We start from the raw sequence: 17,909 nt of genomic DNA, 5'->3' as shown, positions 1-17,909 counted from the left end.
TCTGAGGTATTTTAATGCTTTGCTTTTGAACAGCATAAGCCGAAGACACTGGTGCTTATCACTGCCGTTCCAGACCCGTTCCCTTTTAAACCATGATGTACAGAGCCAGCTCGAACGAGAGCTCCTTGCTGCCAGCTCTCTGACGTGGCTCAGCTGGGGCTGCGAGCAGCTCTGAAGTGTGAAGGGGATCCGATTATAATGGGTTTAGCGGTGTGTCGGATTGCAGAGTGCAGCTGGTGGCGGGGCCAGGTGGGGCCGTGTGGGGCCAGGCGGGGCCAGGCGATAAAGGTCCTTCTCTGGGAGAGGAGAAAACTACTCTACTGCTAAATCCTGTATGACCCATATTGCATTGTGATATTTGAGTGTATGCAGGAAGCCTTGTCTTGGATCCAATGCATGTACAGACTGTATGTGTGTACTGTCTATAATAATTTAAATATAATAACGACCTGCTCTCCCCCAAACCAACTTCTACTAGCAAAGCATTTTTAATGCCCTTGGTTATGTCCTGACCCTCCTAAGGCAATAAAATGTAACAGAGATAAAAATTAAAGACATTTTTCAAGTTTTGTCAGAAAACAAATTAAGCACAGAGCAAACTAGGATGCACAGAAGTAGTTAATCTTTATATCTACCAAAGCAACAAATCTCTGTTCTGACTTTTAAGTTACAAAGAAATCTAACTGCAGAATGATACCTTTTTGTTTTTTGTACCAACAAAGACTCAGACACCCTTATTATTTGTATCTCCCTGTGCTATGGTTTAAACTGACAAAGCAGGACTGTTGGAAGTCTGGGCCTGTGTGCTTTTCATTCACAAAAAGCAGCCACCAATACAATGGCTGCAAGAACAATGTGCAACCTGTTCTGAACTGTAACTGCAGAGCTGAGATGGACCCCGTTGTCATAGTGACAGGGTGGACTGTGCCTGCATGCATGTCTGAGGGCCGTGCTGGACACAGGAAGACAGGAAGTTGCCAGCCTGGCATTGCCCATGATGCCAGTTGCAGAGCCAGCTGTTGTGTGTCTGACCTGGAGGGCAGGCTGTCATTCTTGTGTGGCAAAAGGACAGCAGTGGGAGCAGAAGACCTGATGACAGGCAGCTGTATACTGTATATATCATTAGAGGGGCTTAGAAAAAACACTATAAAACATAAATAAAAACAAAAACTGTCTGTTAGTATTTCTTGTCTTTTAGTTACTTGTTTTGACTTTGTAGAAAACAATGTTTTTTATTCTGTATTAAGTCATTCCCAATCCATGCACACATTCATTGTGAGTGCTCACACAATCTGTGCTCTTGAAGTTGTCAGTGTTGGGGTTTGTCTATGTCCATGTGTTGACAGACAACTTTGACGATTTTGTGCTTCCGAATGTATTTGAAGCCTTCTGAAGATTTGGGAAGGGCTAAGCAATGACTAGAATGAAGAATCCTGGCCCAGCTGGCCACACCCAAACCCAGACAGATTCGCAGCAGAGCAGGTTCCCAGTTTGCCAGTTCATATGGTTTTCAGAGCCCCACAGCGTCCCGGCTGCTGACATGTCTTCTGTTTTTGTTGCCCGTGCCAGGGGGGGGGGGGGTTGAGGGGTGAGGGCTGCCTTGTTTTGGTGAGACTGTGGGATCAGACACAGCTCCTGTTTTGGGAGCCTGCTGTCATCATATTGGACACAACACATCCCCCCATCCCCTTCCCAAAGCTGGAATCGTTCAGCCCTTCTAATCCCTTTAAGCAGAGATGCTGGGGGATAAGAGACGGGGAGAGAGTGACTAACAGAGAAAGGAGGGGCTAATCGCTTTTTGTCAGGCTCCGATTGAAGCATGACTCGAGAGCTGCCTTTCGAGAGGGCTGGACCCCTGGCAGGGAGGGAGGGAGAGCGTGGGGCTGGCCAGCACCTGGACTGCTCTGAGCGGTTGCAGACCCCTGCGCTCAAGTGCGTGGATGTTTCCTCCTCTTGGGGCTCTCGCTGTAGCCGTGTTGCCCTCTTGACCCAGCTCCCAGTGGCCGGAGCGAGGCCTGTGAACTCTGCGCACAGATGCGCGAGTGGGGGCCGAGTGCGGAGCGACAATAGAGGGGTGTGTGGGCGGAGGGGGGCCGCCAGCTGGGACAGCAGGAGCCAGAAGGTCCCATTGTGCTGAGGAAGCTGTACGCCGGACAGTCCCGCTCCTCTGCCTCCTCGTTCTCGGAACGCGCGCTCGGCTCCGCAGCCGAGATCTGTCCTTCACTTCCACGGCTGCGGTCTCGGCCTGCGTCCAGAGGCAAACATGGTTGTGTTTTTGAGTAAAAACATTCGCTCGCTGCTGTCCGTTTTCAAAAAGAAGGGTGAGTACATAACAGATTTTTTTTACTATTTTCGTGGGTTGAATGTTTTTAATTCCAGTTTGGTCCCTTGCTTTGATATTGTTGCATTTGCCTGTTTAAAAAAACATTGGGGAAAAGTTTTGACTGCGTTGTGACAGTGCTCTTTTGCTTTTTTTTTGGAGATGGCTCTGTAAAAGGCTGGTCTTTGTGCTGCAGTGGAGCCAACTTTCTCCTCATGAGGGTGAAACTCATTCTGGGATTGCTGTGCTTACAGGACTGGAGCTCACGAAATAAACATGCATGCTAACAACAGACTGTCTCAGTATTACTGCTTTAAAAGGTGGTGCTACACATTTTTATTCATGTGTAAACTGAATGTCAACTGTGTAGTGTTTGAGATCTGCTTATGAAGTCAGAGTTGATTGATTGTTCACCCAGGAGAGGGTTTAGAAACCACAAATGAGAAATTTATTGAAGCAGATATAACTAACACATTACAGGATGAGACTTGCTGACCTCTCTAAAGGGTAAAAAAAGTGTTATACTGTAAAACAGTGTAGCAAAATGGGGGTTCATACCTGCAAGGTACATCCTATGCTGTTGTGTAGATACTGTATGTGGCTGTTGTGTGTGTTCCTGATGGAAGGATTCTTAAAGTCTATTTTAGAAAATGACTGAAGGGTGAGCAATCACGGGATGTTTCAGCAGACACACTGTACTTCGGAACTGGTCAGGAGGCACACAACATAGCCGTTTGTGGGCTGATGTTTGCCAACTATAAAACCTTTTAAATTCTCTCGATTGTTTAGAGAAAGAGTGCCTTGTGCTTCAGAGATTGCTCTGGGGTGCCGTGACTTACAGGAATAAGCAGCTTTCTGATGCTGACTGGTTGGACACACACTGTATTGTGCTCCTAGTTACTATAATGGTGATCTTGTGTATATTGCTTTCCTTGCTTCTAAAGATAGCAGGGAAAATCACAGAAAGTATCTACACTGCATTCTGGCTTGCTATGAACACAGATATGGAATATTCGTTTTGTATGCATGGATCAGCCTTACAAACTGCTAGGAATTTTGCATATATTTTTCCAGTATAGTACATGTAATGTATAATGTTTGAAGACATACCCCAGCTTCTTTCCAGGCATTTGAAAGTTTGCTCTGAGAAGGTAAATTATAAAGTGGATGGGTATCAAAGCCTTTTTACTTTATTCTTTTTGTGTTGGTCATAACTTAAACAGGTACTCCTATTTTAGAGCGTTTTTTATTTTTATAATCAAAGGACCAAAAATCCTAAAATACTAAAATAAAGTTGTTAAATATATGCACACATACTAGCTCATGCTACCATTGTCAGTCTACACTACATTTAGACCATGATGCCGTACAAAGCCTCTGAAAAGTAAAAGAAATGTAATCAGTTGGTGTACAGAGTATTTTCAATTAAATCAGACTCACCTGTTCCACTGTGCTGTTCCCAGACTAGAGTACACACTGTATTGTACATTTAATAGGTACCTTACAATACCATCAATTTTTAAAGACTGCTTTATTGCCTTTTTTCCTACAGTACATTGTGTCACCGTTTCACCTTCACAATGATGCGTTGATTGAAATTGCCTTGATCAGGCTGACTCGAAGCAAGAAGAGGGCAGTCATGCTTTCTGGTGATAAAATGTTCAGAGTCCCTGAAGTCTGCTATATGAAGTGCATTTTGCTTCTGTAGAATCTAGTCGACACCTCCCTTAGCAGTCGGAATGACAGAGAACAGATTTAAAAGTAGAGCTTCATGGAAAAGTTGACTGCTCAGATTCTGTTTACTAGGAGAATTGAACAATGTCTGATTTTGCACAAATGTTTTGTTTCTGTGTACACTGAGTTGTCATTGCTCCTCTTAAATATACTCTTCTCATTAAAATCTGCATAGAACATACAACCATTGATCAGCATTGTTTTGTGAGCAATTCCTTTCCCGTCTTGCTGGATGAACGTTTCCTTCTTTTCCTCCCACAGAGTGCTGATGAATCAATTTAAGCATCAGTCACCTTAGTCAGGGTTATTCTAAACCCACAGAGCAGGATCAGCTCAGTCATGCAATATTGTGGTCGTGTCACAACAGAAATACACTTGAGCACTGCAAGCCTCCATGTTAATGTTAAATGAGCCTGGTTCTCTATTTGTTATATTTCTAATTCCTCTCAGTGTACAAAAAGAAACCAACCAGAAGAAAAATCAATTTACTGTGCTGGATTTTTAATTTTCTTTTCAGGATGTTTCAGCATTTGTTTTTCACTAAGAGGTGTGTTACTGTGTAAAAATATAGGAAAAATAAATTATGATTTAAGGTGACTTGATTTCAGGTTGTTAGTCTATAAAAAGTTTTGCTTTTGAAAGGACATATGGAAAGTCTATAGGCACTGTATATTTACTGTGATCTTCATACTTTCTTAAAACCTTGTTCCTTTTATGAGTGAGTTATTTTCAACTTTTGTTCCCTTGGATCATTACCTGTAGTATTCTGCAAAGCTGCATGACCAGGACAGCCTGCTTAGTGCAGCGCTAGTAATCACATTTCTGACATCTGATACAGAAGTGTGGTTCTGTTAATTCAATAGGTTAGACGTTGAGGCGGAGGGATTCCTTTACTAATGGGCTGCTTTTCTAGGTCGGAGAGCTTTGATGCTTTCAGCTTCCTGGTCCATTGTGTGTCTGCTGTACGGGATGAGGTTTCTGCCGTTCACCAGGCTGTGTGAAGGAAGGTTTAATGAAGGGCTCCACTGTTAATCAGAGTTCACATGTAGCTAAGAGCTCTTTTGGCTTTGCCAGCTGTTTCTTTTTCTTATTGTCTCCTCCAGGTAATGGCTCTCCAGAGCCCCCTGCTCTTATTGTCTACTTTCCATCCTGTCTAATCGATTAACCGTTTAATCGGCAACATGGAGATGAAGCCTCTTCTGTTCAGGTGCCATGTGGCCACGGTGGGGAATCCCATGTGCTGCTGTCTTCACCTGCTCTGTCTCCTTACCACTGCGATGAGCCGGCTTTAGGGTGGCCATCGCTGTGACTGGAAGCTGCTGCAGTTGCTATGAATTGCAGGAGATTCACCAGGCTGGGCCCTGGGGAGACTGGACTGACCCTCCCCTTCCTTCTGAGAGCCGCCCACACTGTTGCTGTCCTGTGCCGCAGACCGTGGATTACAGAACGTACTGTAGCTGGGCAGCTGGGAGAAAATGCCAAGAATGTTCCGGCCTGCTTAGCCAGGTGTTCATCTACAACGCCAGCATTGAAAGAAAGCTTTGGCCCCTTGCTGTTCTTTTTTTGAAGCTGAGGTCTAGTTCCCTGTTTCAGGGAGACTGTATTAAGTGAATTCATCCACTGTTTCATGGCTGTATTTTGGCACAATCTCTAGCTGCATGTGATTCTGAAATGATGGAGTTTATTATCCATTTGCTCATGTGGGCCGTTCTTCTCAAGTCAAACAGGTTCTAAAATACACAGCAGCTGCAAGTCCTGCAAAGTGACTGTAATTAAGAGGTAATCAAGGGATGAATTAACCAGCATTACATAACATGACTGCTGTGTATTATTCACCACCATTAGCAGAATGCAGTGCTGTGAGGAAATGCACAGTGTAAAGTTTTATCAGCAGATGGGGTTTAAGTTCTACATAAGAGATTGAGTGACTGATGCTGGGCATCAGTGAAAGGTTTTCAGAAGATCCCTGCATGAGACATCACACTGAAAATTCTCCCAATGCAAGCATGAGTTGTATTGATGGGAGTGCAAACATGCATGAACAATTATGACAGATTGTCTGGTTGACATGAAGTTCTGTTCATAGCCTACAAAATTAGTCTTGGATATAAATCCTTAAACCTCAGGGATATGGTTCTGCACATCACCTTCATGCTCTTAATAAGTGCTTCTGAAAACATCCACTATGTCAGCAACAGAGAGCACCAGAGTGCGTCTCTCAGGATCATAACTACTGTAATGAATACTACCAGCAGCGCCCTCCAGGGTGTTCTGAATTCGTCATGCAGTTGATATCCTGATGTTTCATAGTTTGGACTACGCGTGCTTTATTGCTACATAAAGCATGAGAAGTCCAACCTGCCCAAAGCTGTGTACTCGGGTATACAGATTATCTGTTCAAAACGTAATACAATCAGATGAACTAAAAAAAACTTGGAGAAGGAGGCAGGAGGAGGCTTCATTTTTGTTGTACATGTAGCAAAGTTCTGACGGCTTTGTTTTATTGTGTTGAGTTGCATCAGTACTGTTGTAGTGGTTAAATCTCAGGGAGTGGAGGCTGTGGGAACAGTGCAAGCTGGACAGGTTGTTGTTGCGATGTCTGCTGTGTCCTGTGTGGGGTCTGAAGGATCTTGGCTTGACTGGTGCTGGGGGGTAGAAGGTCTGTTCGGCTGTCACATGTATTGCCCTGGTGTGAATGGGCACAGGATTTAACCCACGGACTCCCCGAGTTCTTGCAGCCAATGGTATCGGGTCTTGACCAATGAAGAAGAGGGTGTCAGCCCACTTGCATGTTATGGAAGGGAGGTCATGAACCTTTCCATTGTTTTTCATCCTTTTTAAAGACCTTTTGTGCCAGTACATGCAGTAACTGTCTTCTGCTTCTTGGCACAGGTCGCTGCCAGTTGTCTAAGAGCCAGAATAGTCTAAGATGAACTGACACCAAGTCTTCTCATAGCGGGTTAAGTTAACCCTTTTTAATTTTTGTGTAAGTTAGGGATTTTGCATCCAAGTTGGTACTTTCCTGATTCAAGACTTAGTGTGTGGCAGCCACACTGCATTTTTGATCCTATCACACCCGTCTCGCATTTCATTCATAGTGAATTCTTAACCAAAAGGCTTCGTTTTGCTGTTTACGTTGATTGCATGCCTGTAGATAGCATACATGCCAGGATCCTGGGTTGCCACAGTCTGTACCCTCTTTGACAGTGACATATGAAAAGCGGTGGATTTGCCTCCAGCAGTACTTGCCCTTTTGGGATTCGGTCTCCGTGGCAGCTCTGAGTTCAATCTGTTTCATTCTGGTTTTTTGCAACATGAGAAGGAGCACACAGAAGTCTCACAGTAGACTGTTGTTTTTCGCTCCTAGGCTTCAGGTGAGCACTGTCAATAGACCAGAGCTGGCAGAGCTTTTCCAATCACAGCAGACTGGGGAGGAGCATTTCCAGAAACTAAAGGCTTTCAGGAACTGAATTTGCATTTAATTCCAGGTTGCTACACTTGTCAGCAACATGTTGCACTGCTTTGTTCCAGTCACACCAAAGTCTACCAATAACAGTTTTTCTTTACACTCACTCAGTATGAATTCAGAGGTCAGAAATGTCACTCTAGACAACATCAGTATTAGTGTTTCACCTTCATTTTTAGTGAACGTTTTTTTTCGAGGATTAAAGATATGATATGATTGAACACACCGCCAGCAAAAGGCAAGAAAATTGAGATTTATGTAATTAATGTAATTGGGCTGACTGCAGAGTCTCTCCAGCAGCAGTGAGCTTGTGTGTTCAAGCCCTTCAGCTTCAGATGGCCAAGACTCCAGACTGTACTGTATGTCTCACAGGGTGACGGATTGAGCTCAGCTACCATGCCTGGTTGCAAAGCTTTATTTCTCCTGTATTCAGTCCTATTCGCCACTTATGTCTGTTTTTAATTTGTTTTTCTACTTTCACGCTTTTATCAAAGTGTATCTTCTTCCCACAACACAGCAAGCCTATAGCACCCAGGGTCTGGCGCTGGCTTGTGTACAAACGGTCACCCTGGTTTCTCACTTTTCTCCCCCCTTCCTTCTGGTCACTGTTACAGGAGCATAAAGGCACGGACTTCCAGATTCAGAGACAGTTTCTTCCCACAAGCTGTCGGATTACTGAACTCGACCTCTGCCCCTGGCTCACACTGATGTTTTTTTTAAGTTGTATGTAATTTAGCTTGTTGTTGCAGCTGCTGTTCTGTGTTTCTTTTTGGCGATTCCTTTAATGTCTTTGTATTGGAGCACACATGCAGTTAAGCGTTTCAATGCACTTGTGCGTATGACAATAAACTGAGCTGAACTGGCGATGTGCTGCGGCAGTCCGATGCCCTGCACCTACTGTACCTGCGTGCCTCTTCTCGTTCGCAGCCGCGCCCAAGCCAGAGGACGATGGCAAGCTCACGGTCCACTTCAAGGCATCGGCGCTCTTCCAGGAGAACGTGTTCATCGAAGGCAGCCGGCCGCAGTACCTGGAGGACCTGCACAGCGAGGCGCAGGAGGGGCTGAAGAGTCTCCAGCTGGAAGGTGCGCAGCCCTTCTCCGTTCATTCGTCTCGTCTCGGGCCCGTTCACAGCCTGTGCGCTCTGAGCGGCAGGAGGCTGGAACAGGCGGCACAGGCCGTCTCTTTTTACGCTCTTCTGTAATTTTGTATTTACGAATCTGTACGTTTCGTTTTTTAGAAAACGAAAAGGAAAACGGACTGCACCACCGGGATGACCAAAGTATCAGCGTAAGTAGCTGAACGTGAACTGCTAATGCAGTTACTCAAACTCTGCGATATTTACACCTGTCATTTGTAAGAAGGTTTTTAAGCAACTCATACAGAAGCAAACCTCTATGACAAGAAGAAAACTCTTTTGTGCAAGCTCTCTGTGCAAGCGAGCCGCTGTGGACTTGACTTTCCTGTTTGCTTTCTGCAGTCCTCTATGACCCTACAGCCCGAGTCTGAGGCCGTGTACAGGAACAGAAAAGGATCATTAGAGTCCGCAAGCACAACAGCAGACACCGTATCAGCTGTATCAACACGCTCTGCACTGGTGCGCGCAGGTACATCTTTCTGACCAGCCAGAGCCCTGAAGATCAATCTTGACCCGACAGGCTAGAGTGGCTTCATCCCTGGGGGACCCCAAGTTATGGATTACTGAGCCTGATGAGGCTCCTTAGTTGAACTATATGTTTAATTAAACCTTGATAAACAATAATTCGCCTCTTAAGTGTTACAAGTTTGTTAAATCTAATATACTGAGTTGTGATGTTTCTGATCTGGCATTTATGGGTTTTATACATGACTGTACTTTCACTTATCTGAGTCTTCAACTGTGAAAGGCTCCTAAGAGGAATCCTACATCTGTCTGAGAAAATAATTAGGTTAATTGCTTTATTGAGTGCTCAGGTTGGGGTTGGGGGGGGAGGCAGAACACATGGCCCCCTCCCCCAGCAATGTGACAGTCCTTGTCTAAAGAAAAAGAAGACATGAGAAATTGAGAAGAAAAATGTGGGAATGCTGGAATGTCAGACACCGAGGCTCCCAAGTTTAAACCACCAGGGCTGCAGGGCAAGGAGAAGGGTGAACCAATTAAATGGCTTTTTTCTCTCTACAGGCTCTACCTTCAAGCCATGCAATAACCCTAAAAAGCCAGAAAAGACCAAAAAGAGAAGCCGAAGGACCACTATAATGGGAATACCACAACATGTCCAAAAGGAACTAGGTACTGTACTGTACTGTATGTGTCGGGGAGTGTGCGCATAGCTGTTAAAGCAGGGGCTTCACTGATGCCTGAGGACCACAGCTCAGCAGGCTTCTGTATTTATAAATGTAAAACTACTGTAAAAGCACATTCCCTTTGCATCAAGCTGATTCCTTTGGAAATGGAAAATTGATCCCTTCATTGTTCAGAATCTACACCAGTAGTTGCCAAGGAAGGTATTTTGTATTTTTTCCAGACTTAATTACTGGATTGAGTACATGAGGCTCCATCATTTTTTTTATGATATTAATGAATGATCACACTTGCGCCAGGACTGATGCAAAATCATTTTAAAGTCTTGCAGGGACATGCATACCTTTTGTAGGTGTTCTTTTAATTCTGATTTCTGTGTCCTTTGTTTCCCCTTTTCCAAGGGATTGATAGAGGCTCAAGAATACACCACAGTGTAGATGGCCCAGTCTCATTCCAGCTGGCAAACGGAGGCGATGGTTCTGTGGTTATACCAACCATTGATGGAGAAGTGCACGCAGCTAATCATGAGGGCGCCAGGGTCCACCTGCAGGCTATTGAAGCCAGCGAAGAGAAGCTCCTGAAGCGTCACATAATGGCAGTTTACAAAGACGACCTGGCCTTGAACCAGAAAGTTGGCCCCAGGTTCTCTCCCATACAGAGGCCGAAATCCCTGGCTGTGCCAGGAATGACCACGCACAGTGTTATGCACGAGCCTCCAAGCCCCGTGATGTCCATGTCGCCCCAGGCTACTTACATGTCCAAGATCATACCCAACGCCATCCTGCCTGCCTTGGTGGATGTCATAGAGATTAACAGAAGCCGCAGCAGGAGCAGCGTTCGCACCGTCAGCAAGAGCAGCCTGGTGACGGCCAGCCCAGCCTCCACCCGGTCCAGTATGCGTTCATCTGCCCGCAACTTCAACACGCACGACCTCTCCTCCAACAGCTCCAACTGGAGCCACTCCCAGTCTTCCGAGACCATCGTGTCCAACTCCTCCACCATTTCCTCAAAGGGCAGCGCCAAGAAATCCCGGGCCCAGAATGGTACGGAAGAATGCCTTCCCAAGAAGGAGAAGTGCGACCGGATGAGCGTCAATAGCTCGGTCAGCTGGGCGAGCGCCTCCTCCAGCTTGGCCCCAAATGGCAGCCTGGCCGCCAAGCACAGTGGAGGCTCTACGTCCCCGGCTCCTAGCACGAGCAGCATGGTGGAATGCTCAGACACCGCCAGCATCCAAAGTGACCGCTCCTTCAACCGGAACTTATCGGTGATGAAGATGAAAAGGCCCCCTGCCCCCCCAAGGAGGACATATTCCCTGCACCAGGACAAGCTGAAACTGGAGCACCAGGTGGACGAGGTTTTCTCACCGGGTTCCCCCAGCAGTGCCCATTCTGGGAGTCCGGCTTATTCTGCAGACTGCAGCTCTCCAGATGATTCCAGATCTCCTGAGGCGGCCAGCCCACTCGCTGAAGACCAGAGGGCAGCTAGAATTGCTGTACTGAAGGAGAGGCCGGGTTCGAATGACTCTTCCCCACAGAAACTACACTCCCTTGGGAGCAAGTTTGAGAGGACCTTGTCTCCTTCCAGCGGCTACTCCAGCCAGAGTGGCACCCCCACTCTCTCCACCAAAGAGATAGCTGTTTCACCTTCTTCACCAGGCAGGCAGAAAACCAGGCCAGCAAAACCAGAGAGAACTGGCTCCCGGTTGTCTCCTGGCATTTCCGTCTCCTCCTCATTGACCTCTCTGTCATCGGCAACATCAGAGGCTGTTCACCAAGAGACTTCGACCAATGCTCAGCTTGTGCAGCCTAAACCTTCTTCTCCCGTTGTGTCCGAGAGTGCTGAAGCAATCGCCTCACCTGCCGTAGTGAAGCTCAAAGAGATGTTTGAAATTCCACCACCGCCAAAGGTGAAAGCACCTTCTCCTCCTCCTCCTGAGACATGGGTCAACAAAATGCGGACCTTTGAGATATTGTATGGCCATAGTGTCATTACAAATAGATTTGCTACCAAGCAGAAGCAGCAGCAGCAGGAATCGCCGAGGGAGGTTTGCTCAGTGCAGGAGCCAGGAAGTCCAACACAAGCGAAGAACGAGACTCAAGCAGTAGAGAAAACTGAACTTTCAGCTGCCCAGCAAGAGTGTCCAGGACAAAGCAAGATGGAGTCTCCCCCTCTGCAGAAACTGGAGAGCCCATCCCAAAGTAAGAAAGAGCTACCAGCAGCACCTAAGCAGGAAAGTCCACCAGCTCAAAAGAAGGAGCCCCCTCCAGTAATGAAAAAGAGCAGCCCAGCTGTGCATAAGAAGGAATCTGTGCCATTGGTTCAGAAGAGTCCATTACTACAGAACAAGGAGATTTCACAAGAGGAGAAGAAGCAGAACCTTCCCCTTGAGAAGACGATGACCCCAACACCAGTTGCACAGTACCTTGCAGCTCCAGCTCCAGCAAAAGTAGGCCCTTCGCCACCCCCTTCTCCTCCCCCTGCTCATCATCCACCCCCACCCCCTGCCAAGAAGACCCCTACCTCATCTGTTTCTTCCCTCCCACCTGAGCCTCTCCTGGAGACCCCCGGACCCGAATCCACATGGCCACCTCCTCCCCCTCCATTGGACGAACCGGTAGCCATCGTGGTTACGCAGGATGAGCTGGACTTCTCCTTCCCCCCACCACCTCCTCCTGTTTCTCAGGAAGCTTTCCCAGAAATAGGGAGTTCCCCTGCTATACCCGAGAGCTCCAATCATTTGTTGGCTTCAGAAACAATTACAGGTTCTGTAACAGTACAGCCTGAGGAAACAAATACAGTTACCACCACAGCAGTAATAGAAGCAGCACCTACAGATTCAAAGGAGGAATCTGCGATGTTGCTGCGTTCAGTGTCAGAGCTGCAGAAGGCTGAGGTAATTCCTCAAGCACCCACTTTGTCATTGGCCAAAATCAAACCCAGTGAACCTCCTCAGACAGTTTCCCCTCCAGCAGCTTCTGCATCAGATCAGTCTTCTTCTAAGGTCCAAGTTCAGCCTTCTCAAGAAAATCCTCCAGAAGCTGCCTGTACACCACTGGCTTCTTCTACAATCGCACCTGCACCCCCACCAACTGCTCCTCCGGCTCCTCTCCTGGCTCTAGAAAAGCAGGCCCCTGGAAACTTCAGGAAGCAGCCAAGCCTGTCAAGTCATGAGAGTAAGAACAAGGAGCTGCTTTCACGGAGCAAAAGCATGCCCCCACCCAAAGAGGACGCCAGCATCCCTCTGGTGACGCCGTCCCTTCTGCAGATGGTACGTTTGCGATCTGTCAATGTGGGAGGTGACCAAGCCAAGGCCCCCGAGGAGGAAACCAAATCGAGTGATGGAAACGGATCGAGCCAGGACCAGAGCCAGTCCCAGAATCAGAGCGTACCCCAAAAGCCGATCCGCAAATCTCTTTCTCTAAAGTCTCCACCTGCTTCCGCGCCTTCGCCTTCCATGAGACTCCAAGAAGCCATTCGCATGAAGACGGCCGCCATGTCTTCCAAAGATGGATACCAGGCCAGACTCAGCCTACGGTCATCCTCCTCTTCCACAGCCAGCAATGAACCGGGGGCATCTTCCCCAAGGTCCCCAGAGGAGGGAGCCCTTCACAAATCTCCAGCCTCCACTGCCAGCTTCATCTTCTCCAAGAGCACAAAGAAAGTTGTCATCGAGACGCCCTCGTCGCCAGAGGCTCAGACCGATCTCAAGAAGAACCTAGTGGCAGAGCTCATGTCGGTCTCCAGCCCCACTAAAACGGCGACAAGCCCCCCACCGTTCAGCGGCAAACCAGCAACTCAGAAGAAACCAGGCAAAGTGCCACCCCCAGTGGCCAGAAAGCCATCACATGTATCAAACAACCCAGTCAAGCCCGCAAGCCCAACAACAAAGACGGAGAACTCTCTGAGTGAGCAGCAGACTTTGTCCACTGCAGAAGGGGAGCTGAAGGGGCCAGACACACACGAGCAGATAGAGAGCGTGCAACCTGCTGGCCAGCAAGCACTACCAAAGGAGAAAACGGAATCTGCAAGTATGTTTTATTTTTTGCAACGCTGCCCATATTTTGTATTGTGTTCAAACGTTTGGCAGTATTACTAACCCATAGTTAGTAATGCGTTTGCACATTCTCTTTTCACCTAATTTGGTCACTGCTGGGAGCCATAGACCTTTGCTTTACATTTATCTGGGTAGTTGTAGACTTACCCACTGCTTGCAGTTATGTTTCCTTCAGAAAGCATTTTGCTCTTGAATGGCTGTGGTAGTTTGCCCATTTTTCAAATGTGGTAAGCCTGGCTCCTCGCTGTATGCTTGAAAGTGAAGCCACACCCCTTTGATGCTTCTATATGCCTGTATTCCATGCCACCTTTTGGACAGCCTGTGTGTAGCAGCTGATGCCAAGGGCAAAATGCAGAGAAAATGTGAAAATGTCTCCATCTTTACACATATTCAACTCTTTTTTAAAAAATTTGAAACAATCGAGGTCTCTGATGGGATTAGTTTTTTTTTTTTACTGAGAATTTTTCAGCTGCCTTCAAGAATGACTTTGAAATGTCTTTCCGTTCCTTTAATATTTAATGAATTTCCTTAGACGTCAGTTACTTGATTTGCTCTTAGGTCAGTGTTTGTAATGCAGACCAGACGTTTTACATCAGCACAGTACAAATTTCTGTTTTCATACACAGGCAATCCAGAAACTGGAAACCCGGTGACATCTTCCACTTCATGAACGAAGTCCAGCATCTGAAGACTGACCGGTCAGAAATTCAGGAACACCTCTCTCAGGGACCTGAACAGGTCAAAGGTCAAGAGAGAGAGAAGACTGGAGCTTTTCAAAGGGAGGACACTTTATGATAAGCCTTAGCCTAAAAATGGCCTTCATATTTATGCAAAAAATGGTGTTGGTCTTTAATTTCTTTAATATAATAGCTTTATTATGGAGTATTTTTTTAAAATCCTAAAGACTTTATGCTTTGGCGAATTGTAAAAAGAGCTCTAGTGCATGACCTGGGCACTTTGGGCTCCAGTTCTGTGGATTGTTCCCATCTGGTGCTTGACTGCAAGTCTAGGTCTCCACCTAGTGGTTGTAACAGGTAGAAACCACTGCTGCCACGTTTTGGGGGAAAAAAAATCTTCAAGACAGCTGGTGGATGGCCAGTTCTGTGTGTATAACACCTGGAAGCTCTATTTTCCATTAAAAAATGCACTATTCCTTTTTGGAGTGTAGCTGAAAATACTACTACTATATCCCTTTGCTGTTGGTTTTAATACTGTTATTTGTTAAAAAATTAAGCTTATTTTCTTTCTAAAGGACCCAATACAGTATCCATTCCACTTGAAAAGATTGAAAAGTACATCTTTTTTTGTATTTTTCCTTGTTTCAAACAAAGGATGTTACAGACCTTGCAAGAAAAACAGAAATTTGTACTATCCTCTACTTTTCGTTTTGTGTGGGGGGAAAAAGTAGGTTGTGCTTGACAAAAAGGGATATTGCATCTTTAAATTTTTAAAAAATGATAAAGTTGGCAATCATTAAAGCACTTTGTATGAATTAAACCTGTTGCTAGGATGTCCCAAGTTATGGGAATCTGCAAAGCAGTGAGAGTATGGCCGAGAGTATGGTCCAGTAAAGTCCTTCATTCCACCAACTTAAATATTAGGAAATTAGCTGCTTTTTAGTTAGGCTCTAAGGCAAAAATGTATAAGACACTATTGCACTGTTCCCAGAAAATATAACAACTTAAAGAATTCTGTCTAACTTTCAAAGGGGAAACTGGAGTTGTAATTATTTTGTATATTTTGTAATTTTCACCTTTTTTCCCAGTTTGCCTCTTTTTTTCCCAGAAAGACTGTTTGGTTTACTGGGGCTGGATCTAATTCTATTAGACAGATCGCAATGCCTGTTTTAGTCTTGTGCCCAGTGGCTGAATATCTGCTGCTCAAGACTGGACTTCACAAACGTGGACAATTCCTTTGCATTTGAGGTACTGCAGTTTGGGGGGGATTAATGCTAGGTAGGCTGGCTAAGAGCTGGGACTTGGACAGAATAGAAATCTGTTTCTGTATATGTTTGATCTGCTTAAAATTCTGTTCACTAACATCCTCTCCTGAGAAAAGTGAGTTTTTCATGTCATTATTATTTGACTGGTACAAATGGGTAAAGCCTTACTTTTATGGTTACTGTTACTGTTCTATGGAGATTGAAAACAGAGAGCTGTCTTGGTCTTTTGTGCAGACCAAGGTGATAGTCTGTTCTCCAGAGATTTTTGTCCCAGAACACAACCAACCTCCTGGTTGCTGTCAGGGCAGTGATGGGACACTGGTGTGCACTAGAACAACACTCACATTACCGTTTTCTGAAGCCTTTGAATCCTTCATTTGATAAAAAAAACATCAAGTTTTGCTGTTGCGCATTTCAAAGTGTGGGATGTATCCATTTTTGCTTCCTGTTCTGAAGGATAAAGGCTTCCTAATTTTCACTGGCACGGTGCACGCTGGTAATTGGGGTATTGAGTGTTTTGTCTTTTGTCTTATCTTGTAGAATTAAAATGCCCTTCAAGTCAAGAGTGAGGCAGTTGCTTTTTGTAAAGCTTGTTGTTGTGAGTCAACCACATGCTTAGGAGGGAACGGCCGGGCTGAGTTGAGTACTCCGGCATGACCAGGCAGAAGTGAGGAAGAGGAGCACAGTGAAGGGACATGAGCCGTTTGGTCATACAGTGCATGCCACCAGCTGTGGAAAAGGAAACCAAACATGGTATAAACGCAGCAGGTCACCTGAAAACTGCAAACACACCATGGTAAACATCTTCAAGGGGTGCCACTACAGGGGGAAGAGCACATTAGATGGCTTTCTGTCACAATTAGAAGTGTCTGGATGTAGGATCCCCAGTGCCGGTCTTGGAGGGCCACTGTGCCTGCTGGTTTTCTAGGCCTCTGTTCAGAGCCAGCAGCTGGAGAGCTGGGAGAAGCTGCTGAAGAAATGCACGTGGCCAGTAGTGAGCTGCTGCAGGCTGTCACAATCCCAGCTCCACCCTCCAGGAGTCCTACGCAAGCAACCTGACCTTGCTTAGAGAACGAATCTGTTCATTGTTAACCTGCAATAACTTGACCACTGTTTTTCACTTTTTTAAGCCTTTAAGTTGAGACGAAGAAACAGATGCAAGGAATTAAGCTGCCCGTTTGTGCAGATGTTGGAGTTCACCATCGCAGTAGATCGAGGGTCTCGGACACAGTAACTGGAAGACCCAGTGTTTTCTGCTTTTTGATCCATCTTGAGCAGTCAAACACTTAACCTTCTTCTGGATACAAGCAAGAATTTTCTTAAGGTGTTTTACAGTGTATAACGTGAATTATGCACTTGAGTAAAGGTACAGTTACTTAAGAAACATCTTGGAGCCTGCACAGATGTGTTACAGGTTCACAGCAAATTAATTAGACCAGATCTGTAACTGTGAGCTCTGGTGGAAGACTCTGGTCCCTAAATTGTTTCAGATTGTTTCAAGTGTTACAGATGATCCTGGAAGTCAAATAGGGGCTGATCTCATATGTAACATTATATAGTTTACAGCTATGGAAAAGAATTGTCTTTTTTAGGATCACCTCTGTTCAATATCAATAGGTTTGTCTTTGATGAAAGGGTCAAAGTAAGCTAAGCTCATGTTTGTGTTGTGGGCAAATCGCATTACCTTCGTATTCACTGGAGATCACTGACATGTTGTAAGCAGATCACTTCCATCAACAGCGTTACACACTCCTAAACTCATAGAAGGAACTCTTAATAATCTGCAATGTGCTCCTGACTTTTGTATGTTATCTTCTCCATTGTAAGTATTACTTCAAAACTCACTTTTAATTGTCTGTTGCTGTCCTATATATGAATTACATGCGTAAAACATGCAGTACTACACGAAAGTTTTTTTTTATGATTTCAATGGGAACAGGTCTCAGTTTTCCACTGTGTACAAACAATACCTTCTGCCTTGGAAATCCAAAGTAATTATAATACTGTACAGTTTAAATGTCTTTGTTTAAACAAAAGTATAAATAAAATGCCTTAGAATTCTTTAATGTAGTGTCTTGGATTTGATTCTTTCTTGGTGTATTTTCAGTAAAGCC

General features: G+C 45.5%; 1 protein-coding gene across 3 annotated transcripts in view; it reads left to right on the top strand.

Annotated features, from left to right (window-relative positions):
* The window catches only part of nhsl3 (NHS like 3), an 84,118-nt gene extending 66,257 nt beyond the window's left edge, over positions 1–17,861 (top strand). For 2 of the 3 annotated variants that reach the window (XM_088602577.1, XM_088602578.1), the window contains 6 exons: positions 8,448–8,603; positions 8,759–8,808; positions 8,999–9,125; positions 9,680–9,787; positions 10,201–13,827; positions 14,480–17,861. In XM_088602577.1, coding sequence (XP_088458703.1) covers positions 8,448–8,603; positions 8,759–8,808; positions 8,999–9,125; positions 9,680–9,787; positions 10,201–13,827; positions 14,480–14,523 — 4,112 coding nt within the window. In that variant the 3' untranslated portion in view covers positions 14,524–17,861. Of the gene's footprint in view, positions 1–1,602; positions 2,322–8,447; positions 8,604–8,758; positions 8,809–8,998; positions 9,126–9,679; positions 9,788–10,200; positions 13,828–14,479 lie in introns of those variants that run through there. The other variant, XM_088602579.1, reaches the window with a different exon arrangement.
* Positions 17,862–17,909: the final 48 nt, after the last annotated feature.

Source organism: Lepisosteus platostomus, chromosome 13, assembly GCF_059453375.1.
Source record: "Lepisosteus platostomus isolate fLepPlt1 chromosome 13, fLepPlt1.hap1, whole genome shotgun sequence".
NCBI lineage: Eukaryota > Metazoa > Chordata > Actinopteri > Semionotiformes > Lepisosteidae > Lepisosteus > Lepisosteus platostomus.
This window is presented reverse-complemented; position numbering and strand designations above follow the sequence as displayed.